The sequence below is a fragment of the Ascidiella aspersa genome, chromosome 6, assembly GCF_963924565.1.
Source record: "Ascidiella aspersa chromosome 6, kaAscAspe10.2, whole genome shotgun sequence".
Lineage (NCBI taxonomy): Eukaryota > Metazoa > Chordata > Ascidiacea > Phlebobranchia > Ascidiidae > Ascidiella > Ascidiella aspersa.
The window spans coordinates 24090296-24116331 of record NC_139452.1 but is presented as its reverse complement, the minus strand read 5'-3'; the positions used below and the strand labels follow the sequence as shown (position 1 = coordinate 24116331).

The following is a 26036-nucleotide window of genomic DNA, read 5'->3' as shown; positions in this document are numbered from 1 at the left end:
ACCTTGATGTATAGTTGCTTTATTTATTGCGCTCAAAACGCTTGGTAATTTTAACATTATATCCGGAAGTTTTGTACGCTTGGTAGCCGCACAGAAGATTTTATCGGTATACCTCGGTAAGCTTGTTGGTAGCTTAAATAAATCCAATCTGCCACCACACCCGACCGCACCTATCAAGGTGCGTGAGAAACTTTCTTGGCAGCACGCACGGCTACACCGCATTACCGAAACAGTTTTAGTTGCCAGAAACCCATCAAAGCGTATTTTTTTCAACAAAACCAAAGAGGTCGAGTAGATCGACATAATTTTGATTTAGGAAGTATCGATATAAACTTGTATAATATTCAGTTAATGTTTAGTTCCTATCGACACGTCTTAATCAAGATGATGTCGATCTACTCGACCTTTTTGGCTTTGCAATTCATTATCAAGCTACATTACAGATCTGTGCATAGTGTGCCCAAAAATATGGTTTTGTAGTAAGTTTCGAAAAAAATCGACACAAAAATCGTTAAGCGAAAGAAATCATCGGATTTTGAATGAGTTGGGTTTAATTCGGGTGTTGACACGATAAAGCAAATAGTAAAAACAATAAGGCACACCGTGATTTGAATCGAGTAAGAATCACGGGAAAGGGCATCCTTGGATGCGTCTATGCCCGAAACGCTACCACACTTTATTCCGATATTTTTGGACATCACTTTGAGCAGGGGTTCTCAACCGGGGTATCACGGCGCCCTGGTGTGCCAATTCTAATGCTCATTAGTGCCGATAGTATTAGATATTTTTTAAGAATCTTGATTTTTTTTGCTCCATTGGAAAGCTTCTTGATACAACTGTTTGTCAAGTCGGGGTGCCGCAAATCTATTTATTATTTTCGAGGGGTGCCGTACACCAAAAAAGGTTGAGAATCACTTCACGTCATGGATGGCCACCGTCAGCCAAAAGCTGCCATAAAAAGGTGCATTAAATGGACTCTATTCAAATGACGGCCATATAAAGCAATCTAAACCTCACGAAGAGAAATTCGAGCCACCAACCTGCAAAGCCGGGTTAGCCAGTTCCGGGGTGCTGTCGGTCAGGACGGAGCCAAGAGCGCGACCCCTGCCATTGGGGACAGCCCCCGTCGGCACCGGGCCGCTGTTAGGCAACACGGCGCCGCCACCGGGGTGCACTAGAGACTCGATCGAGCGGTCGACGACCATGTGACCTTGTTGTGACCCCACGGCCACCATAAAGGGGTCCTGAGGGGGCTGGCTGCGGCTGTAGTGAAGGGGTGCGTGCTGGGGCTGCTGGGGGTAAGGTGGGTAATGCCCGTTGACCACCTGGTGGATTAGCTCCTGTTGCGAGTAGATCATCGAGTGGGGCCGGGGCTTTCCCGCGCCCTGCTGCATGCCTGCGATTTCCGGAGGTTTAAAAATCAAGTTTAAGTTTATTTTTTTATTGTTGTTGTTTTGGAGACTTTTTAGTCATTGGTCGGAGCCCATTATATTATTATATTTGGCGAAACGTTTGGAAATGACTAATCTTAAAACGAAACTAAATCTAAGGACAAATAGAGTTCTTTTAAAACAAGTCCATACATTTTTCTAATTTAAAAAAATAACTAGCTAACATTTTGATTTCAGCGTAGGCTGAAGTGCGTTTGTACGGAGCAATTCTAGTCATTTATTTGCAAACGCTATGGTATTTTTTATCATTTATGTATATTTTTTGCAAACGCGATGGTATTTTTTTATGTATATTTTTTGCAAACGCGATGGTATTTTTTTATGTATATTTTTATCAACACATGCTGTTTTTTTGAGAAATTGTACATCTTTTACAGTTTTTTTGATTAAACGGTCTCCTCTAAAGATTCATCCCATCCGTCTGCAATTTACATTTTAAAGTTGATGTAAGACTCACATACGAAAGTGATTATTACAAAATTTAACAGACAAAAATGTTCAAGCTTTTTCAAAAATATTTAATTTAAAAGTTAAAAGAAGTAATTCTTAGTTAGAGAAGTTAGGTCAAATTCAATCAGTATTCCAATAATTTATTTGCAAGATGACATTTATTACCAGATGGTGTAGTGAAACGAAAAAAAAATCGTGACAAAAAAAATACAAGAATCAAGACAGTCCAGCCCGAATTGCAAAAAAAGGCGCTGAAAAATTTCACATAAAAACACTTAAAAACAAACGATATTTTACCTGGGTGTTGATGCGGTGAAGTCTGGTTGGGGTGGGAAGCGGACGGATTGTTCTCCAGGTAGCTACTGTACCTTCGCTGCTGACGGGTGGCAACGTCATAATCGGGGGAGCGTCGGTACATTGGCAGGCCCACTCGGCCCAGGGCTGGACCAAGACGCCGGTCGCTGCTGTTCACACTCAGGTTGCTGCAGAGGGAAGTAGTTTTAGCACTTTTGAATAGATCTAGTTTAAAAAACTTTTTGGAAGAATGGAGCATTATAGCTTGGTTATTTGGTGTTGTAAACTTGTAATGACTTAAGTCAACCACTTAACTTAAGTGCACTTAAGTAACTACTCCCAAATGACTTGACTTGACTTAATTATTTGGGGCAAAATAATTTTAACGTCTTTTGGGCTCATGTCTTGGGTTTAAACAAAGCGTTTTCATTAAGCATTGGAATAGCTTGAGTTCAGGGGTTCCTCAACTTGGGTCCATGAACTAGGTCGTGGACTAGTTTAATGGGGGTCCATGAAATCACAATTAAAATATTACTGTATATTTATTTATTTAAATAAAAATAAAACGGTTTGCACTAAATGCATTAGACTTCTATTTCAAACGACTTGTTTACTGTTTGAACTTTACTTCGTGGGTATATCAAGGGTTTGTGAACCTATAGATCACAATATACGAAGGCAATCTCACGCTAAAAGTAAACGCAAAAAAAGCAAATGCTCTCAACTTAGGCAACATATTCTTCTCACCACTCTTAATAAAAAAATTTATAATTTTTATAAGTCCGAAAATTTTCGGCAATGGACAACAATTATTTGAGACATAACGACTTGTAAGCAAAACAACTTAAATTGTTTTACCGCGTAATATGGTCATGAATTGCTCTTTATACATATTGCCAATTGCCATGCATGAAATGCTTACGTTAATTGGGTTTAAACGAATAATGAAACACTATGCTTGCCATCGGTATCTACAAGCCTAGCAGGCGCGTTTAACAAAAATAAAACTTAACGCTTTATTTTCTTCATTTTGCGGAATTGAACCAGACAAATAATACCAATCTTTTGGGGAAGTTATTAAAATGACCGAGCCAGAATGCCAGGCATAGGTTTATACCTGCACACATACACACACGTCAGTTTTAAAGATATGTTTGATGTATACTTATTTGTGTTTATTTTAAATGGTTTTGTTTGGTTTTGGTCGGTAACGACAATTGTCCGGTAAAATCTGCCCTCCGGCATTCGCTACTTTCAAGCGCCAAAAATAAGAAATTAAAAAAATATATATGCAGAAGCATACAAAGCCAAAGTTGCGCTAGGCTCGGACTACAAATATTATTATCGTTGGTGTATATGCATTTGATCTGATGCAATGACTTCGCCCAAACCGCAACGGCAGATAACACGCAGATCGGAGATAACAGCTGCAAATCACACAGATGGTAAAGTTACATTCGCACGTACACGGGCGGTATTAGAAACTTCTTAACCACAATAGGAGATACCGTGATACGATATATATATTATACATCTATCTAAAGGTCACAGAAAAGCACAAATACGAAAGTAAGTTGCCTGGCACTGCCGTTCTCTACTGTATGTTGAAATTATTCCGAACAGTTTATAAGTTTAATGGTGAAAATAACGGCCCAAATAGACGTTAAAAGCGACATGCTTTATTTTCAAACGTTTCGGCAAAAGCATGTCGCTTTTAACGTCTATTTGGGCCGTTATTTTCACCATTAAACTTATGAACAGATCCGTATAAAGTGTTCCAAAGTTTATAACTTGTTTTGTAAACAAGTAATTGACAACAAACAACAATTCAAATCAGTGCATGGTAATAGCGTCCAAGTTGAAGATTATCATTGAAAATAAATAGTTTAAACTTCTGGGCATATTATTAATTCATATCATCCCACAACAAAATAAATAACAAATGAACTATTTACTGATAAAAAAATAAGTATGTCCAAAGCTGCATTATTTTAAAACAGTTTAGTTACAACCCTAGTAGTCATTTGCCTAGATATGACTTAAGTTCTTCTTAAGCAATTCTTTTCAAAAGAATTAGTTCACATCAGGTCATTTTTATTTTTAAATTAAAAATCCTTGACAATTTTTTTTCATGTTAAGTAATGCAACACAGACAATTACTATTTGCCAGTCAAAATATATGCGAAGTGCACTTTTAACGGACGTTGTAAGAAAGGATTTTATCACTGACATAATTATATACTTTACTCATATATATTATGTAAGCTTGGCGCGATACAAAAACTTTTTTTAGATTACACAGCAATCAAACGTCATGGTTTAATTGCAGTTGGTCCCTTTTTGAGATAAATGACATCACTTTTGTCTACCAAAGCATGTCATTTTGCTACATATATACCGAAATAGATTTTATTTTGCATATATTAATACTGAAATAGATTTTATTTGGAAGCCTATGTTTTATCGCTAAAGCCGTGTGTTATCACAACACCTATAAATATATATAAAAAAAAAATTTCAATTTAAGGTCTTTTAAGTTTTACTGCTGCGTCAAAGCATCAACGTAACTATCAGTGGAGAACCTACTATTTTCCACAAAAAATACTTTTCAGGATAAAAAAAAAACGCTACGTTGCAATGCAAACAAACAAGACCTGTATAAATTGGGCTTTCCCCCCTATTTTGCCATAGTATCGAACCTTTGGCGATAGTACCTCCAAAATGCCTGATAATATCGTATCGGGGCCAATGCCAGAAGCAAGTAGGAGGACTTTTTTTCAAACTTAAAATATAACTTTAAAAATTAATCAAATAACGCAAAGACACAGCTTCTAAACGCGAAGGTAAATTTAGGTATTATAACCTAAAAGCATTAACTTTGCACAATATAGTTTAATTACGTAATAAGAATATCAAAGCCCATACAGAAGTAGGTATCATTTTGGACGTTTCGAATAACTCTTTATTCATTTTCAACATAGAGAGAAGTCACTGATGGTAAGGGTATATATAGTGCTAAGGCAGACATCAGAAAGAAGGAAACGTGGATTCTATCACTATATATCCACTTACCATCTGTAAATGAATAAAGAGTTATTCGAAACGTCCAAAATGATACCTACTTCTGTATGGGCTTTGATATTCGTATTACGTCTTACTACAACCTCCAACCATTATGCTCCATAATTTAATTAATTTTGTTTTTTAGAGGTTCAAAATTTTCTAAACGTCATTCTTTTCTTCGATAAAAATATCAGAAATTGTTGTCGGATTAAAAATCGATGTAACAGACTCTGCTATACCTAGTATAAAATATGAGGTAGAGTATTCAATTATTTTAGATAACCTCGATTAAGGCTTACCTTGTAGCGGGCGATGGTCTTCCCATGTTGGATTGCGACAGCGAGTTAATGCTTGGCGAGCTGTACATACTCCCACCCATTGCGTAACCGTTCGAGTGACTGGGAAAAAGTGTGCGGAAAATGTCAGTTTTATTACTCTTACTGGACTAAGTGCACTACTTGCAACACTGATTCCCCAAGTAAAGTATGTTCGCGAAGGTTAAAAAATATGTGGTAAAGGTGCGATTAAAATCTGGCAAAAATTGTACTGTTAATTTTTTTTATACATGAACTCTTTTAATTTATTCAGGTCGGTTCCATCCTAACATAGACTGCTATATTGCATCACACGCATTTCTTTGATTTCCCCTTTTGGCGGTATGTAAGTTACTTTCTTATATAAACGATACATAAGTTAAAGTCCAGTTTAGTTGATTATGAATAAATATACTGAAGCTGAATAGTTTAGTAAACAGGTCAGCGGAGTTAAACGCTATCAAAACATTTTAAATTGTTTGTTAAGAATCGTTGTAATTTACTAAAAACTAACATATTTAATACTAGTTTATGTCTTAGGTCGCGCGAGGTTCGATAAAACAATATTCGGGAGGCACTGAAATAAGCTAGGGAACTACTGGTTTATAACACTCTTCATGGATGTGAATATCTGTAATCTAGCCAATTTTTTTATTTACTTCCACCAAAGTCCGTTGCTAATTTTGCTGGGTGCTAATCGGAAACACTCAGTACCAAGTACAATCAAGCCATCACACTGGATTTAGAAAGTATTTATGCGCTGGCTTAATAAAACAACATCACTGCTACTGATGTCAGCATCATCGAAATTTACCTCATGTCATGTTGTTGGTATTGGTTGAGGCTGGTTTGCGAGACAAACGGCTGGTCCAGACTTGTTTCCGATGTGTAGAATTCGGGGTACAAGTTTTCTGGGTTTTAAAACACACATGTTAACGGTAGTAGACAAATGGCGATTATTTTTTTATCATACAGTCGAGAAAAGCTAGGAATGATTGCAGTTACATATACGTTCCAAATAAAGGAGATATTTTAATGAAAGACGTACATAAAGTTTAAAATGTATGTAGCGCATGATATAGAAGAAATATCAGAATGTGTTTTATGTGGAAAAATCTGTCCTCAATAACTAGCCTGATTACACAACTCAGATTTACAGCTTTTTTCACCAGGTAGCCTTTTTTAAAAAAAACTTTAAGGAATAACACTTGCACAATTATGTTTGCACAAAATGACTGACAAATTTCCGTAAAATTATTGTTTTTTGAACTGTTTTTTAAAACGGAAAATACCTTGTGACGAAACAAAATCTCCACTAGCCCCAGGCTGCACTGGAACAACTTGTTCGTTCAATTCATTGTCGTTCTAAAAAATACCACAAAAAATGGAATCAACCAATGCTAGTTTAATTTCAATTAACCTAAGCACACTTTTTGCAGATTTTTTAGGTATAAAATAAATATATATATATAAGACACAACACAAAAAGTAACTAAATATGAATGTACAACATCAAGAACATTGTTGACAGATTTAGTCTTCATCAAAGCAATCTAATCTTAAGCTATCAAAAGGCAAACAGCAAGACCACATAAAAATGCAACAAGTCTGCCTGGAGCTAAAGATTACCACAGATTACGTTTTGAATACAACATACCACCTCCTGGTGTCGACGAAGCGTTGGCCTTCTTTGAATGAAAGTCGTTCTTTCAAGTGACATCTTTCTCCTTAAAAATTGTTCGCAAACAAATTAGCCTAAAAATGCCCTGTTTGAAATTTTGTGTGTTTCCCCAGCCTAAATTTGATATCTATTAAAGCTAAATTTGGCAACATTTAACAAATGTAAATTCGGTAAAACACCAGGTTTTTTATTCTAATTTTTCAAAAACAAGCAATTTTAAGTAAATAATATTGCTTATTGATAGAGATAGGACAATACATAAAATAATATATATGGAAAATAAGAGTTGAATAATTAAACAGGTAGATAAAACTAAGTCAGGTATATAAAAATCTGTCAAAAATATAGGTCAAAAAGTGATAATGCTCAATCTCAACTTATTACTGTCAGAAACCATTCAATCAAAGCAAAATAGTAACATTCTGTTTAATAGAAATGAAATAATTTGCATATGGGTTGAGTTAACCATTGTTGGAGGATATTTTAGTTCAAGGAGTGCTAGAGTTGGTCAACAAATTCAAGTGCTTGGTGTTTATATAAGGCCAGATAAGCAAAGCAATAATTTGTATTATAGCCATTAAAATCTACAGGTATTTAGAAAGTTTTTTTTAAAGGCAATTCAGCTTACTTTAAAGAATCCTTGTTTTGCTGATAAAACTTTCGCTTCGATTCCAGCATTCTGCAGTAATACTTTGCGGTATCAGCGTCATCCTTTTAATAAAAAGGAGTTAACATTACATTCCAGAAATGCCAAGGCAATTATTTCCTAAAAGCTTAAGGAGAAAAAACGAAGTTTCTTAAGAGCATGTGTTTCAAAGCCTTTACGGAAATTGACACGTTTTTATATGCCTAAAAAAATCTGCAACAAAATTGCCAAATATAGGTCAGGGTTCCCAACAAGTTTGGCTTACTGCAAAAATATTAAATATACAGGCATTTTTGTGGTTCACTGTAATGGTAATACAAACATACTTGAATCAATACATATATATATAAAATGTAGTAAACAAATATTGTTTTATTTTACACAAATAATTGTATAAAGAGGTTTACCAATAGAGCAAAAGTTTTATAAAAAATCAAATTATCTCTTGGCATCCTTGAGAATTACGAACGGCATCCCCAGGGTAATGCAGCGCCCTTAATATTGATGTTTGCATCTTATAGCATGATGAAAATATGAAGTATTTTTGAGGGTGCTGTTTTATATTTAGAAACACTACAAAAACTTTCTAGTTTGGTACAAAAAATGATTTTCTGCATGCAAACTAGCGTACAAGTAAAACCTTCACCAATTCTTATGTTAGGTTTCTCAAATGAACAGAAATTTTAAAAAGTAGAACTTGAAAACATCATCTCTGCTTTCAGTACAAGAACTAAAATAATTAACTATACTGTTGTGTATAAAAAAATCTGTGTTCTATATTGTGTTAGGAGCTTAACTTGAAATAACATTTACACCGAAAATATTAAAACCAAGAACACCAAGTACTTTTTAGTACATCACAATTTCCCAAAATATATTTACACCTAATATGCAGTTAAAGTATTTAAACCAGAACAACGGTAGTTGTACACTGCATAAAAACATGTGTTCCACAATCTCTTGGGTAGGGCTCACAAGGTTTAATCAAACTTATCAAGTAAACAAACTTTGTATATTTTTGTGGACGCACAAAACTCAAGCAACCTTAATCCACTTTCAAGCTCTTTAAACTACTTAATTTATGAATGTGGTGTATTGCTGTAGAGCAGACCTTGGCAAACTATGACCTGTGGGCCGGGTTTGGCCTGCCAAACAATATAATCTGGCCCGCAGCTTATTTTCCAAAAATCGGTTTTAAATAACAATATGCCTTTTTTATTTTGTTTAGAAATATATACATATTAAAATAAATTACAATTACTCTTATCAGTTTGTGAAATACTATATGCATCTTTCTTTGAAAATAAATTATAAATTATGTGTATTTTGGATCCCTATTGGCCCTATTTGACCCAGCCCTGCAAGATATTTTCAGTTTCTCATGTGCCCCCGGTAAAAATAATTTCCCACCCCTGACATAGCAAGTCACCAATAAAATATAAATAATAAGGTCAAGGTCAACAAAAGTGTGTGAAAAGCTACGTGGGACATTGACACACAAATAAATCTGCTACTGACCAAGTGAAAGTGCAGTATGGAAAGTGAAGAATCGGCGTGCCGGATCTCTATGGTAAGGGTCGCCTTCGAGTGTGAAATTTGCTCAACAACTGGCCAATCGTGCCAGACTGGCCGGTCGGCGTGGCTGATCGTATTGCTTTTCACAACTGGTTTTATGACAACACCGGCAAAGGAACAGCCGACATACACTTCACGGTTTGCTTCGTTCTGTGTGACAAAGTGCAAAGTTTACAGGAACTTTGGTGAAAACACAAAATATTTCAGATAATTTTATGCAACATTAGGAAAAAAGGTAAAAAGTATTATTTTTGCCTAGTCAAGATGTACCTATATATGTGGCATTACATTATTATTTTTTTGGAAAATAATTTATTATATTACAAAACTGGAGAGCATGTTTTTACTCACAGCAAATCCGAGATTAATTTTGACAACAAAAAGAAATGTTATTTTTAGTTAAAAATATATATTAGCATGATGGCTACTAGTAAAGTAAAATAGAGTAACAGTAATGAGAGGTATAATTCCTTATGTAGCCTCTTATTCCTTGCCAGAGTACATATTTGTGTAAATGTATTTTGAAATTGCACTGAGCTGTCTGATTATCTCAACAAATTGAGTGGGAGTAAACTGTCATGAATAACAAGCTAAATATAAACATATACATATATGGAAATATATTATAACCATTACAAATTGTGCTAAAAGTAAACCATTTACAACCAAGATAGTGAATTCTATAAATTTGTAAAATGGTTTTGTGTGTAAATTATTATTTCTCAGACTTGTATGTACCTTTACTGATATGCAGGAGAATATTCTTAATAGCAATAAAAGGGTTTTATGTAAAAAGAGCCCTTGGAACTTGTTATTCCCCAGTTTTCTAACCTCTTAGCTACATAGCATTGTGCAATAATACCAAATCCATGTTTGCAACCGAAATTTTTTTTTTCAATTTATTGATGTATATATATCTTATTAATTAATCAGCTAGCATTACAATTTATTTCAAGACATGTTAGTTCCCAAACTGTGCTCCTAAAACAAAATCTTTAATCAAACTGATTATTTCGAAATGTATATCAGTGGTCAAACCTTTGCAGTACACAGGTCTTCACTGAATCCATCCAGATGGATTGCTTTCAAAATGTAGTTGTATTCTGCATCTGAAGCAGACAAACCTCTAAAATAAGTACAATCAAGTTGTTAAACTAGGGTGGCAAACTGAAACATGCTTGCATTATATAACTTTTTCACACTTAATGAAACAAGTAGTATTTATTTATTTTATCTAGTTAATAAAAACATCGATATAAAAGCTGCTATTTGTTAATGTTTTTAAAACCTTGACTTGACTGTTTGAAAAATTTGTGTTGTTTTATCATTTGGTCAAACAATTGGATTCAAACCTTTCCTGCAACCAGTCTTATTTAAAAAGTCAATGTTGTGTTTATGCCGTTGCTTCACACTAAAAGTGAACCACTTGACAGTTCTATTATATCTACTGAAAAATAAGTTCTGTATTTACCATAGTAATGTGCATTTCAAAAAAAACAATAGCATTTTAATGTCACTTCTTCATTTTAAAAGTTTCCAAGATGAATCAGCCTATTTAAAATGTAAAATAAATTTCACTTTTATGCTGTTGCTTCACATTAAAATCAAATTGCTTGACTGTACTATTAAATCTGCTTCAAAATAAACTGTTTTTACCATATAGTAATGTGCATTTCATAAAAAAAAACAATGGACATTCTCTACAAAGTCACATTTTCGTTCTAAAAAACTTCAAGATGAATGAGCCTTCAGCATCTTACAACAGAAGAGTAAACACTTTTGTTTACGATGTCACTTGACAGGATGTGTGTAAACTTTAGGAAACATGTCTGTCCATGTATATATAAAAAAAACTTTAGGTTGGGACGTTGGGTTGTGTATTGCAAAACTCAGCAAAGCTATTAAGTGATGGCATCAGAAAGGAATGTGAGCCTTACTCACTAGTCAAATAGCCAAAGTAATGTGGGCGACCTTGGTCAAATATTTGACTATCGGTTAGGGAATAAACACTGAAATATACGCTAAACCTCCACAAGCAACTGAATCATGTGTTCCGCTTACTTGCGCAAATGGGTTATGTCATGCATTTATATTCAGCCATTGTTAAATTGTATAAGGAATTGTAATAGCTTCGACTTACGCTGAATGAGCTAAAATTCCAGACAATACATTAATGCAAGGGTGTGCCCTTTTCACCCATAATTTATTTATTGTTTAAATCATCTGCATCAAACTCTGTCAGTCTAAAGGTGAATTGTAGATATAAATTATCCTTAAACAACTTTCCGTAAAATTTCTTTTAGCACAGTCACATACCGTATAGTCAAAATACATACATCTTCAGTCAATATATAAACTAAAAATTACAAAGTCACCTATGCTTTTTGTGATGTTCTATGGTTTGAGAGGTTAAGGTATCAGAGGTGGTGTCGTCTGGCATTAATGTCTGTAAGAACAAGTTTAATAAAAATTGGGGTAGAAATTATTTACAATTTAATAAATATTCACTACAACACTGTACTAATTTACCTGACTAAAAAGCACATAGTCACGGAAATATTCAACAGTGTGTAGTCCAGGATCGTAGTCACCGAATTCAGCTAAAAATTATATGTATAATATAATATATTATTAACAAGACCAAATAAAAAGGTTGCATAACACAAGAGAATACAAGTAACTGTGGCATAAATCAATAGATGTCCGGAATGTGTAGTCTGAGTTCACCTTACAAAATTTTCCTAAAAATTAACATTCTGCTATATGTAAAAATAGGTGGCTGACATTTTTTACAAAATTTTACATTGTTTTGACAAAACATTCTTTTAACTTTTTTCATTCATGAAAACTGTAACAACCTAATTGTAAAGATTTTGTTGGCAAATGATTTTAAACATAGTCGAAGTTATTAGATGCTGTGAAAACACGAGAAGTTCTGTATGATTTCCTGACAGGAAACACTAGCTTAGCAACAACATCAATCAAACCCTTTTAATATTTCCTGAAAAGTGTTGACTGCCTTAACAAATACGTATTTCGGTAGGATTCAAAAACACGATAAACCAGTAAATATTAAAATATATATATATATATATATATACTAGTATATTCCACCTTGCAACATGTAGCTTGCCAACTCCACAGCTTGAGCAACATTGCACTTTAAACTACCATCAATGACATTGCTTTTCATTTGAAGGAAGTAGAGGTATCTAAAAAAGCAAGTTAAATAATGTATATATAATTATATACATATGTACATAACCACTGCAGAATCCAACTGTACAATCATTGCCAAATAAAATCTGTATTACATTTTAAAGCAATTATTAGGTTTACCATTAAGATAGCATAAAATAAACCACAACTGGTTAGAAAGGCGATTTCAACTCTTACGTTTAAAAAATAAAAAGCGCAAATATTATTTAAGTAGTTGAAATATAAACATTGTTGTTGGATAGTAAAAAAACTACACACAATATTATTTGCTATCTCGTGTAGGTAAAACATAAAAAAATGTAACAACAAACAAAACAAGTTTATCAGAGGTAACAGCAGCCGTTAAATGTGATTGTGTAAACATATACACACTGCTTCTGTCTTCATCAGAAAACAAGCGTGTTAAGAACCTTATAAAACTTGAAAGAAGGCAGCACACACAAAAGCAGCAATTTGCTGACTTTAAGGCTGTCATCACCTTGTGATTTCCTGTTGCAGTCTGTCGATGTTGGCAACATAGAACATGATGCCGAAGTGCAAACTGGGCTGGTAGGCATTCTTGTCCACCTGTTTCTTCAGCGGCTTTTCCAGCTCAACCCATCTCACTTTCATTTGCTTGTTGAAGTACTTGAGGCCAAAGTAGCGCGTCTGAAATTTGAGACATACTTTCGTATAACTTTTGAGCAATGTACATCACCAAAACAAACCAGCAAGGTTGGAGGCCTTAACTGGCAAATCAACTATGTATATTGGCAACCAAAGGTGCCAAATGTGGGTGTGAAGAGCGATTTTTAGACGCCCTGGATTTCTCACAGGGTGTCAAGAACCGTGGAATTTGGCCAAGTTATCAATACATTTACAAAATAATTTCTGTAGCACAAGTTTAGTTCACCATTGTGTTTATATCTTTCATGAATTACCACATAGGCACGAGGCCACATAATCCCCAAACTATGTTTTTAAACTAAACATAATTGCAATTATTGTGACGTTTTGCCTATTTCAATGGAAACTTTTTTAGCCTAAAGATGCTACAGAAAGTTTGAAAAGGCGAAATGGTTTGTTTCAGTTATAACATGCAATATATTTTTATGTAATTAATAGGCAAATTGTGCACTGACTAGAAAATAACGCTCTGGAATTTTGAAAGTTCGCTGCCTATGTTGGCAACACCATGTAGTTGCCAATCCAAAGAACAAAAGCCTTATTTTATGTCTTGCTAAAAAACTTCTATAGCCAACTGATACATCATAAGACACAATACGCAAATGTTGTCTATACAAGCGGTAAAACAGGAACTGTTCCCACTTTGGGGAAAGGGTATATTATTAGTCAGTACTCAAGAAAGACTTTAATACAAATTATACATATGTATGTTTTAGTAAAGGAAAAGGTTATAAAATCATAGTTAAGTACAGCCACTGAATTATAGTGATTCCACATCCATCTGAAGTTTAAATGCAGAAAGTCATCCAGTTTCAAGTGATCCCCATACAAAGAGACCATTTGTTTATTCAGTCTGCTAAATAAAACTTTAGTAACTATCACAAATTTCTGCCTAACACCAATGTCGCAAAAGATTATTAGAAGATGAATTGACTTACACTTATAAAAGGTCTTATATTTTTAAACAGATTAACACTGCTTTTTCAAACTCTACGCCTTAGTTTGATATTGTACGCCTCAGTCTTACCTCTTTAAGATCCAGTTTTTGAGCTACTGCATTTAGACAATCACTACCAGTGTTTTCAACAGTCAACGTACACTCCATCACCGAATGATCAAGTAATTGTACTTGTATCTATAAGCAACAAGTTAGGTTTATTAACTGTCAACATGGTATGTGTGTCAAACTAAAAAATATAAATTGCACCAATTTTATTTTTTGAGTACCAAAACACAATTAAATTTAAAAATATACATATAATATACTTCTTGTGAAATTAAGAAATTGTTGTACTTAAAAACAAAAAGTTGGAAGTATAAACCAATTATATATGTGTATCATACATTTTATAAATATAATACACTCAAAATCTGCATCAACTCATTTCATGAAAGTATATATATATGGCAAAGTTTAGTTTCAATTAGAGTTACAAAGCAACATACCAAAAAGGAGTTTTTGTGAGAGAGAATGTAGCGACCGGTTCTCTTGAGTTTTATTCCAAACGGCATGATTACCGTATTGATTGCTTTATCTAGCATTGGGTCCTAACACTTCTTTTTACATTAAATATGTTTTACTTTAAAGTCATAGCTAAAATCTGAAAGAAAACATTCCTTTAGTAAATAAAAACAAAAATATCTTTAAGGTTTACAAAAAAACAGTCAGCAATCTTTTGGTCTCCACCTCTAGCAACTGTAAACCATTTACCAAGCAAAGTTTGACAATAATACCAAGTTGGTTACTGAAATATAATTATACAGCAACTTTATTTAAGGAGATTCTCAGATTTGGCAACTGTACTACTTTACGTACAAGTTCTATATATGTGGACATGGTCGACTTGGGTATAAATAACATTTCCAAAGTTAAACTAAACATTGAAAACATCACACATACTACCAGTCTAACAGGTCCCTTTAAAATGGACTACATTAATTAGATGAATTTATAAAGGGCATTGATAGTTTTAGACATGTCATAACTTTTGTTACTTAAATCTTCATAGAACCAATATACAATATACCAAACAATGATGCTAAGTATAGTTTAAATAAGTAAATATGAGCAGTTTGTGTCACTATAAATTATTTTAAACAATGGTATTTTAACTATGTTTTAACTAGGGAATATTAAGTTCAAAAATATCAGACTAATAAATTGGAAAATAAAATAAAACTAAACTAATTTAATTAATATAAAACAAAACTAATTTAAAGGTTTGGACAATATTTCTTTTTTGTTTTAATCTGTATGGTGTTAGGGCAAAACATGTTGCTTAATTTACTTTACGTTTTAGACAATAATTTGACTAAAGTTGCTATATTCAGTAAATTTATAAAAGATATTGTGTGGCATCTTTAGTCAAGGTACAGAGGGTTAACCAAAAACAAAAACTACAATGTTGTGTAATTAAATTTTACCTTCCTAAAACTTACCAAAAGTAATGCTTGCCTAGGACCTAGACTAACCAAGTTTACAAAAAAATATATTAAGTACACAAGCTAAATAAAATGAACTAGAAAAGTATATGCTTTCTTTAGATATATATACATTAGTTTTTTTAATAATTGGCAATTTTAACTACGACCTAAGTTATAACATATGAGCAGCTCTAATATTTGGCCTCTGCTTTCTTATGTCTCATCACAAATAGAATCCTATCAGGCACTGGTCTACAATCCTACCACAAAGGACATTATATAGGAAATTGGGTTAGGGTGCGGGTCAGCGTGTGGGTGGGTTAAGCACATTATTATTATATAATAATACTTTGATTTATTGTTTGAACGCTGTGGTAGGATTCCCAGACCAGCGCTTTTTTATTTAAGTAATAAAATGAGTCTTAAAAAAATGAAATTGCAATGAAAAAATAAACATGGGATGATAAATTTAAAAATAATACTTGAACCAACCAAACCCAAACGCTCGACCTAACCAAAATAATGATCACAATATAAAAACCTAATACGATATTGTGGTAGGATACTAGACAATGACAGCTAATTTTGCTATTTTTAAGGAAATTTTAATCACAACCGCCTTACCTAACTTATCAAATGATTAAAGTAGTAAAATAACAAACGTAAAACAAACCAACACAGGGAACACAAACTTTTTAATTCATAAAAATAGACCAAAGTCTATTAAAGTGATATTTTCTGGCAGAAAACTTTAACGCCAAACATAACGTATTATCGTATATTTTTTCCAAAAAAGTTACCATCATAGCATTAAGCATGATACACAACAAAATTAAACAATACAGATCCAAAACTTTTCGTTAATTACTGCACGTCAAATCCGCAACTCAAATATAAGCTGCATTTTTATTTTTATTTCGTTACTTACACACTTATATCAGTTTAGAAAAGCAAAAAAAAAATATCTATTCTAGTTGTTAGTTATGTCACAGTTAGTAGGTCGCTTACAAGAAGTAAAACGGAAACGTTGGAATACCTGAGTTGCAAGAAATTAACTAAAAGAGAATCGAGTGTTTGACCATAGAATACTTATAAAGTTTGAGGCATATGGACGATTTTATGATGGAATGTTAGGAATTCGAATATGAAACGCCCTCTATCGCTTCTATTACTCCAAGTAAAATAAGAAATTTTAATAAGTTGGTTGAAATATATCTTTTGGACCGATAAATGACCTACGGGTTGTAAAAACAGGTTTCAGTGGCCAGGGGCAAAACAAAGTTTTTTGTTTAGGGGCGCATAAAAAATTGTAAGCTTGTCAAAAATTTACGTCCTGGCGTGACATAAAAAATCCCAGTCTTAAAAAATTGTATTTATTTACACAGTAAAAGTTGGCCAAAATATAGTTTAGAAAGCCCATGGCCTGATTCCCTCAGTTAAACTAAATAAACAATGAAATTTAAACTATATCCTTAAGTATTTTCCTTAGTTTTTCAAGGTTAGTTCAAGCCTATATAGCGCCTGTAGCTCAAGCCTATGCAGCGCCAAATATCTTGTTATTGCAGTTGTTCGCCACGGTGTGCGATTAAAGTTTACACTTTTACTGTGTGGCCATCGCGAATAACACTTCTCCAGCCAGGATATAAAACAATGTTTAATATGTGGTTTTACGTATTTTTTCATAGAGGCAGTGGAGTTAACGGCGGTCGAAACACTTTTGCCAAAATCACCTTCATAAAAGATAGTAATTGTCAAATGTGCGAATCTTGCATGTTCCCAATGCATCACGTATCTTTCTAAAATCCTAATTTGACGTTTCAGTTAAAGATTTTTTTGTTCTCGTTTCGCGCGAACTGACTAAACTTAAGTTGCTTGTTTGCGTACTGAATCGCGCGACAACAGAAGGTTTGTTAAGAACTAAGGTTAGCCTACTTTTCTTATACAGTAACGTACGTGACGTATCTGTATTTTTTATATCGAGGACTTTTTTAAAACCATTCTAGAATGCTGGATCCACCTTGTCTTTAAATTAGGTTACTTTTGAAGTTAGCCTACTTCTGATAGGCCCAGTGTTTTTTAAACAGGTGAATGGTTCACCCCAGGGTGAATAAAATTTTTGCAGGGGTGAATTAGAGTGACCCGTCAGAAATGAATGATAGCTCTGCAGTAAATCGACTACTGGACTGTTGTTTTTTTGGTGTTTTTTTTGCTTACCGTAATAGTGAAGTTGGTTTGCATTAAGTGTATTAGTAGCCTACAAAGTTTTGGTGACTGTGTTTTGTGCTTTTGTAGCTTTATAGTTCTGGACTTTAGTTTTATCATATCATAAGACAAAGGTGAATGAAATCCGGAGATGGATGCTAGGGGTGAACAAAACTAAAAAGGTTTAAGAAGCACTGGGTTAGCTTACTTCTGATTCTAGAGTTAATTGCTGGTCAACACAACTGTAATAGGTGTTTCAGAGATTGTAGGCCTATGCGTTCTCCGATATAGTAACCATAATGTAGGATAGTGTAGCATTGACAGCCGTTAGATAGCTATTCGCCACTATACGACTGATGCAATAGGCCAACTAAAATACTATGCACTTATTAGTCTATAGCAGCCACTTCGTCATATTGTGTTTACACAGAGCATTTTTGTTTTAATCGATGTGTCGTAACGGAAAATTTTCAGTAAAAATCTATAGCCTAAATTCTTTGCAATCCTTTCAATGTTTGCGTTACTTCTTGCAGCCAATGTGCAAACGATAAACGGAAAGTTTTCGGTAAAATTCCGTTACGTAGATTTCTTGCAACCACATTCTAATGTTTGCGATATCCTTGCAGCGAATTTGCAAAAATTCAAATTGCTGACACCAATTTTTATGCGTCAAGGCATTTACATCCGTTTTAGCATATGTTTTCAAAACACCGCGGTCTGAACATAATCGGTTTCCCAGGTCGTGTGATTTCAAACTGTTGTCATTTAACTGAAGTCAGAAGCTGTTTCGCAATCGCATTTTGACGTAAAAATTGTATGTTTCGCGTCAGAAATAAGTGTGAAAAAGGCTTGAGTTACGCCCTTTTTGCCACGTGGTATTTTGTTAAGTATTATAAGAATTAATGACGTAAATCTTTCTTTATTCGCAGAAATTTTGTTAACTGATTTTCGTCTATAAATAGCGTGTTCAATCAATATAAAATGGCTTTTACGGCTTTTACTCAGACAGCAAACTCGAGTGCTTTTGTGACTGAACCAGATAGGGGCTACTCACCCCAACCGCAGCAAGCGGACAGAACAGGCTTTGTACGCCGAGTATCAGAGTTCTCGCCAATCAGTTCTGCAAGCTCAGATTCAAGCAGAAATTCTCCTGTCAAGAAGATACGTAAACCTTTCGTTAATCTTGATAGACTTCAAGCATCTACTTCAGCAGCTGCGAATCATACAGCGAAAAGACAATTGAGGAAGCCATCTCGAGGTCCAAGAACTCCACCTTTGATTAGACGAATTTCAGGATCCAGATCACCCATAAGATCTAGATCACCATCAAGCAGAAGATCACCATCAAGCAGAAGATCACCATCAAGCAGAAGATCACCATTAAGCAGAAGATCACCACCAAGAAGAAGATATCTATCGGAAAGAAGAAGCAATTACAGAGGAAATAGCCACGAACGTTCTCCGGAATCCGAAGATTCTTACGAACGAACTGTATCTCCCGCCAGCTCCAAGACCTTCGTGGCGAATCCACGTCCCGTTTAGTGCAGGCACATCAAGAGAGCAAATTGCTTCCGATCGGCTACTTGAAAATCAGGAATCTTGCCCCTTTGTCGATTCTTATTTCAAAGCTCGTGCAGTAACTACTCAACAAATCAGACTTCAATACGGATCTTTTGAGGCCATTATCAAGAGGACGGCCTTTGACCATTTTGCTATTCCTAGCATCAGCGAATTTCGGCATATCAACGATATAGACAATCTTGGAATTGTGGCTGTGCATTCTCTGCAAGTCAACAACGAACCAGGAGACGTGTTCGTGTGGCGATCAAGTCATACTCCAACATCTATTGAAGGCAAGGTCTTAACAGAGACGTTCTTGGCATTAAGAATATTCCTTAGTGTTCCATTACGTCTTGTAACTAGCCTTGTTCCTTCAATTCTCATCCCCGCAAACAGCTACTAAACCAAAAAATGTTTAGATTTGTACAATGAAAAAAGTAACTAATCTTTACAAATTTTAAGTTCACCCGAACTATAAGCTACGTTTGAGTATTTTTTTATTCTTTACAATTATATCGTATGGTATAGAGAGAAAATGGTTGTTTTAAGGACATATTCTAAAATAGATATAATTAGTTTATATTGGTTCATCACGTTTCCAACGAAGTAAAAACTCTAAATGGCCTATAAGCCCTCAATACTACCCAAAAGCCGAGTGTATCGAACGATTGGGCACCGCTGTTTTGGCACGGGATTGTTTTTCAACCAAGGAAGCTGTTTAAATGTCATTACGGCAGTTTGGGTCTTATTTAAAGTGAGATCATATGCCGACTTTTATATATTAGCATAGTCCTACTTTCGTCTTATCCCGAAGTAGATTTTAACAATTTTTGGTCTAATTGCCAGAGTTCCTTAATATAATAGGTTAAGACGAAAAGTAAAATAACATCTAGCAATCGGGAATATTTTGTATTGTCGTGTGTACCGGTTCTAGTACGGCCTTGTAACATCGGTATAAAGGGTAAACTGTCATATTTACCCAGATATCTATACTTCTCATAATGTAATGCATCTACCAAAATAAGCAAGAAAATGTATTCCGTTTAATGGCCAATGCCGCAATCCATTTATTAAACCTTATATCGCACTTTTCAACACTTTTAACCAAGCGTTATATGCTTTGTTATTGAGCAATCGCGTCTATTTTAATAGAAAACAAATTATAACAAACTTCTTTAAAAACAAAGAGAAAAGGTGAAAGCACGTTTTTTTGGAAAAAATAAAAACCAAATGTGCATTCTTGTTGAAGAATGGCACTTGCAGGCCTAATGTAATAATTTGTATTTAAGATAGAAAAAGTTATTGGTGCTTATGCTAATAGAATCTCAGTATGAGCAAAAATAACGCGTTTGGTAAAACTAACGTGCTCCAACTTGGAACAAATTGTGTGCGCTGATATTAAGCAAAAAATGCATATCAATAGTTTTAAAACTCGAACGAATAATAATCAAGGCCTACTGAAGCTCGATTTCTACTCGAAGCACTCCGGTGGATTCCCGTGGACAAACTCAGCTTCCAGCGACTGAATCGTTTTTCGCTTATCGCCGTTTGCAAGAAAAACCTCGCACAGAGACTTTGGTTTGGGGTACGGTTTCACTCCAGGGTATTTCCCCTCGACCAGTGACATCATCTTCTCGTCGCTCATGTCCTCTTGCTCCCTCCAGCGGAAGTACTTGCGATATTCGCTCGGGTTTTGATCGAGAAATTCCAAGTAACGCGCTAATTGCTCGGGACTGGCAAAATCTTCGACGTGAATGAACGAGTCGAGGGGGGCGACCCGCGTGACGTCATCTTTTGTGGGGCCCCACACCACCGGGACCGCCCCGTTGCGGAGAGCCGAGTTCCAGAACTTCTCGGTAATGTAGTCTTTGCAGTGACGAGCGTTTTCGAAAGCAAAGTAAAATTTGGCTTCCCTTATTTTCCGCTTCATCTCAAATATGTTAGTTTTTGGAAAAAGGTTTTTGTTATCGAAGCACCTTCCGAACCTTTCAACTTTCAGTCCAGCTTTTACAAGGTCGCTAGCGTAGACCATGCGCTCTCTGGCGCCCCTGGTGCGCTTGCAGTTGCTGACAAACCAAATCTGAAAAACGGCAACACACAAAGTGCTTAAGGATACACAAAATCGTATAAAAATGTTACAGTCATCGCGTGGTATCGATTAAAAACGGTTTAAGCACCTATTTGATTGTTTGAATTACTTTATAGACTAGTAGAATTTGAAAGCTAAGCATATTTAATTTAAAAGGTTGAGAGTTTTGGTGATTTATGTTGCTGAGTATTGCATACGAGCATAGAGGTTTCGGGATTTTTTCTCTAAACTTTGGTGAACAAAATATTTAACAAATACCTGTGACCCCATTAGGGATGGCTAAACTAGACATATTTTTCCGATGCCGATAACCGATATTTGGAAAAAATGTCGCGATTCGATCCGATACCAAATAACATCATTGCTATTCTCAAACAAGCAAAATTGAAACGTTTAGCGCGTTCAAAGGGCATTACAAAATTTGCTTCAACAATAAAACGTTTATAGCAGTGGTTCTAAACCTTTTTTCAGCCGCGCCCCCCTTTGGTAATTTTCTCATGCCTTGCGCCAATTTTCTCAAAAATTGCGTTATCGTGTCTCAAAAGATGTAACGACACACAATACAACGGCAATATTGCAAAAACAATATAGTTTCGCGCAAAAAAAGTCCGACTCCCCCTGTTGCTATAGCCTGTTATCATATATAAAATATGGATGTAAAATAGTCCGAAAGGGCGATAGCTGTTATCGTTTTTCTATAAGTTAATTTAATAGGGCGGTGATACCGTGGATTTTAGGCGGTGATACCGTGGATTTAAAATTTTTGCAGTTTTAATGTTAAAGTTGGCAAAAAACAGAGGACATATGCCTAACCTAAACGAAACCATTAAAATCACTGCAAAAAGTTAAAATATTGAAGTCGAGCTCGCGCCCGCCTTAGAATTAAGAACCGCTGGTTTATAGTTACCCCTAGCTGTGAATTAACCTATAGTTAACCTAAGCTTTATTAAATTTGCTTTTCAACCTACAATCGTTGGTTTTGATCACAAATCATTACAGAAATTTCGATATTAATTTGATATAAGATCGGCACCGATATCACCCTAGTACCATGCAGGTACCGATACTACCACTTGGTATCGGGTATCGGCTTCGAACCGATATTATGGGATACCCTAGGGCAGGGGTTCTTACCCAGCAGTAACCCTTGGTGGTACGAAGTGCCAAAGCAGGGGGTACGACAACTACGACATGCAGTGTGAAATACGCTTTTTAGGCATATTTGTAAAGAATGCGTAATTTACGAAAAGCAACAACAAAAAGTCATAGTAAATTAACTGATTGTTTGTGTGTTGCAAAAATATATTGTTTGACTTACAAGACTGTATTTAATGCAAGCATTTAACACGTTAGTTATAAATACACTGGGTTTAATTTCTATTATTACAATTTCATTTACTTCCGTCGGCCATTGTAGCCAGGGGGTACGAGACAATCACGAAAGCTCGAAGGGTACGAGCGCTAAAAAGGTTAAGAAACACTGCCCTAGGGCCTAGATCCAATGTTACTCCGATCGGCTATTAAATCGCGATCCCTAAAAAACAAACGCGTTTTCAAATTTCTTTCAATCCCAACTTATAGAAAGCAATGTTTTCCTAATCACCCACAGCGAGGGTTTTCTTTGCCGCCACAATCTCGTCGACGACCTTTTGACCTCTGGGCAAGAGCAGTGCGTTGCTACGGTAACCGTAAGCGCGATGTACGTCAGCATCGTAACGATAGGTCCAGGTCCAGTTGAAGAATCCGTCTAAGGGTGGATAGTGGCTTGGTGCAATCGATGCGGGACATTCTGCCGACCACCAAATAAACACTTGGTTCGGGCTCCTGTTGAACAACCCGACGCGTTAGTGAATAATACCTTCGTTCGTTTTACTTTGATTTCGTTATAATAAGTAGGTTTACAATAAAAAGTTAATAATGGTGCTTTATACAACTCTAACCATTAACGCATTTTGGTAAAATCATACAAATAGTAGCACAATATATACGCTAAAGTATGGCAAGGACCTTCTAGAAATCAATACGGTATCCAATTAGCAAACCAGCACGCATTTACATTTTTTTAACTATATTTTTTAAATCTTGCTACAACTAGGGACACTAAGTTAACGCCATTGTTTTAAATCAGCTTAGTTTCAGTTTGGCGGAACTATACACATAATAAAGAGGTGCAAGTTTCGTTAGGGAAATTTCAAACGTTATAGAACTTTGACTTAAAACGTTTCCACAATAAGATAATTTCTCAGATAATTATTTTTGTTTTAAAGTGAGAAATTGTATATATAGTGGTCGGCTTGCCTATACATTAATATTAATTGATTTATAAGACTAACACAAAATATACTGTTTTTTTACTTTGGATGTCAGTTGATGCAGGATTATAGGTACACAATTCTAAAATAACGCAACACCGTGACTTTGAAAAACTAGCGACTTAAATATATTTTACTGTCTGTAAAATATTGCGAATTTGTAACGGTTATCGATATCAATGTAAGTCGCAAGTATTATGAAATGTTTGTGACTATTGGGAAAGCACTCCCGACAACCTATAGTCTAGCTCAGCGGCTCTCAACCAGTGGGCCATGGCTCAATGGTGGGCCATAAGAACATTTGAGGTGGGCCACAGACCAATTTAAAAAAGATAGATATAGTTTTATTTGTGTCACTACATTTAGTTTAACAGAAATAATGGCTTGGGGAGGATATTGAATAAATAATAATCTGTTTTGAAATATGTTCTGCTGTGTTTTGTTCAAATCCTATTTTACAGTTTTTTTCTTTAATAAGAATTTATTGGGCTACAGAATTTTTTTGCAACGTAAGTGGGCCACAAAAGAAAAAATGTTGAGAACCACTGGTCTAGCTGAAATCGCCAAAAATTCCAATTTGCTCATAGGAAGTGGAGAAGTACCCCTCGGTCAGGTTGACATATAACTTACACGGCGAAAAAGTTCACGAAAGAATAGCGCTTTTCTGTAATAAAATATTCTATGTTGCACCAAATTTCCACGGCGCTGTAAATGTTTTCACTTTCAACATAGTAAATACTAAATCAGCGATAATTTAGAAAAACTATCGCATTAAAACAGCTAACGTTGGCAAACACTCGTTTAAGCTTATAATTATCCCATGCCTTTTCCCTTCTTTTCCTTCCATTAGCATACGCTATATTGTTTAATTATGTTTTAAGGTACTAGGCAGAATAAGTTCAGTAAAAACTAGTTTAGTTAGAATTTACAGTTTTTATTTTTCAGTGTTGCTCAACCTTTTTCGCGGCGACCCAGGTACTAATCATAAATATAACAGCGAAGCTTTGGCGTTTTATAAATGAACAAAAGGTAAGACAAACAGCGTAAACAAAATAGAATTAAATTATTATGATGAAAAATAGTACGGCGATTAGCAAACAAGCACGCATTTTACATTGTTTTTTTACGTATATATTTTAAATCGTGTTAGAACTAGGTACATTAACTTAACGCCATTGTTTTAAGTCATGCCATGTCTGAGTATTTCTCGCTCAGTTGTTCCAACCTTGTAAAAAAAATCTCTGAACCGATATTATTATTTATACCCATGCGGTCGGCGACCCAACCGAATTACACGGCCACCAAATTATAGGTTGAGAATCGCTGGATTACTTCTAAAACAGGGTTTCTTAAACTGGGGTCCATGAACCCCGTGGGGGTCTGTGGAATAGTTTAACGGGTCCATGAAAGCCCAATTGAAATATTAGTGTATATTTAGGAAGTAATAAATTTATCAAATAAAAAAAACGGTTTTGCACTAAATGCAATAAGATTCCATTTCACATTCACATTTTTAGACTAAAATCAGCAGAACTATGAAGTCTATGTTTGTACTGTGACGTAAAGTTATAACGTTATTTTTGATTTTTTTGCCTACCGTGTTTCACGCGAGGCAAAAAATGTAGGGGTCTGCGGTAAAAAAAGTTTAAGAACCCCTGTTGTAAAATAAACGCACAAGTTAAAAAGAAACGTACGCCTACCGAAAATGCTTCCAAGGAACCACGTTTTGGTCGATGACGGTAAAATGAAATATAACCACGTCCGCTTCTTTTAGTCTTGCTTTGTCAATAGAGTTGACACAATCACCCATCGACGAGTTCTCTTTTGGTATGCCAGCATCCGAACCCCAGGGAAAGCCCCAGTAGAGAATGAGCGGGTGTTGTTTGACAGCCGCTTGTGAATATGTTTCGTTTAAGGGGTGCGATGAATTTGTGTTGATAATCAACGGACTTGGTCTGAAGTTCACATACCAGGAAATGGCCACAAAGTTAACCAGACCGATCAGTGACAAACAAAACGTGACTTTATTTAGCACAAAAGTCATTCTGGTCTATCCAAGCCCTTGTCCTTGTATGTATGCATTACATCTG

At 35.1% G+C, this 26036-nt stretch overlaps 2 protein-coding genes across 2 annotated transcripts in view; both read right to left on the bottom strand.

Annotated features, from left to right (window-relative positions):
* LOC146140922 (tyrosine-protein phosphatase non-receptor type 14-like) overlaps window positions 1-14901 on the bottom strand; it is a 31543-nt gene extending 16642 nt beyond the window's left edge. Inside the window, exons 1-15 of the mRNA XM_083391483.1 lie at window positions 14806-14901; window positions 14387-14494; window positions 13172-13341; window positions 12589-12686; window positions 12004-12074; window positions 11850-11920; window positions 10513-10600; window positions 9418-9624; window positions 7882-7964; window positions 7230-7299; window positions 6865-6937; window positions 6387-6483; window positions 5558-5656; window positions 2199-2383; window positions 1041-1396 (exon numbers count right to left, since the gene is read on the bottom strand). Coding sequence (XP_083247609.1) covers window positions 1041-1396; window positions 2199-2383; window positions 5558-5656; window positions 6387-6483; window positions 6865-6937; window positions 7230-7299; window positions 7882-7964; window positions 9418-9624; window positions 10513-10600; window positions 11850-11920; window positions 12004-12074; window positions 12589-12686; window positions 13172-13341; window positions 14387-14494; window positions 14806-14901 — 1872 coding nt within the window. The remainder of the gene's footprint in view (window positions 1-1040; window positions 1397-2198; window positions 2384-5557; window positions 5657-6386; window positions 6484-6864; window positions 6938-7229; window positions 7300-7881; window positions 7965-9417; window positions 9625-10512; window positions 10601-11849; window positions 11921-12003; window positions 12075-12588; window positions 12687-13171; window positions 13342-14386; window positions 14495-14805) is intronic.
* A 6115-nt stretch (window positions 14902-21016) lies between these two features.
* On the bottom strand, window positions 21017-25999 carry LOC146140921 (4-galactosyl-N-acetylglucosaminide 3-alpha-L-fucosyltransferase FUT6-like). Its single transcript, XM_083392739.1, has 3 exons — window positions 25647-25999; window positions 23242-23458; window positions 21017-21625 (listed from the first exon to the last, which is right to left on the bottom strand). The coding sequence occupies exons 1-3, from the start codon at window positions 25988-25990 to the stop codon at window positions 21017-21019; spliced, it is 1170 nt and encodes a 389-aa protein (XP_083248865.1). The 5' UTR covers window positions 25991-25999.
* Between the last annotated feature and the right edge of the window lie 37 nt (window positions 26000-26036).

Excerpts from the sequence above, each read along its gene's own strand:
- LOC146140921 (XM_083392739.1), bottom strand. The coding sequence starts at position 25,990 with ATGACTTTTGTGCTAAATAAAGTCACGTTTTGTTTGTCACTGATCGGT. Across the intron at positions 23,459-25,646 it reads GTTCCTTGGAAGCATTTTCG|GAGCCCGAACCAAGTGTTTA; the intron begins GTAGGCGTACGT and ends GTTGTTCAACAG. Across the intron at positions 21,626-23,241 it reads CGGCAAAGAAAACCCTCGCT|ATTTGGTTTGTCAGCAACTG; the intron begins GTGGGTGATTAG and ends GCCGTTTTTCAG.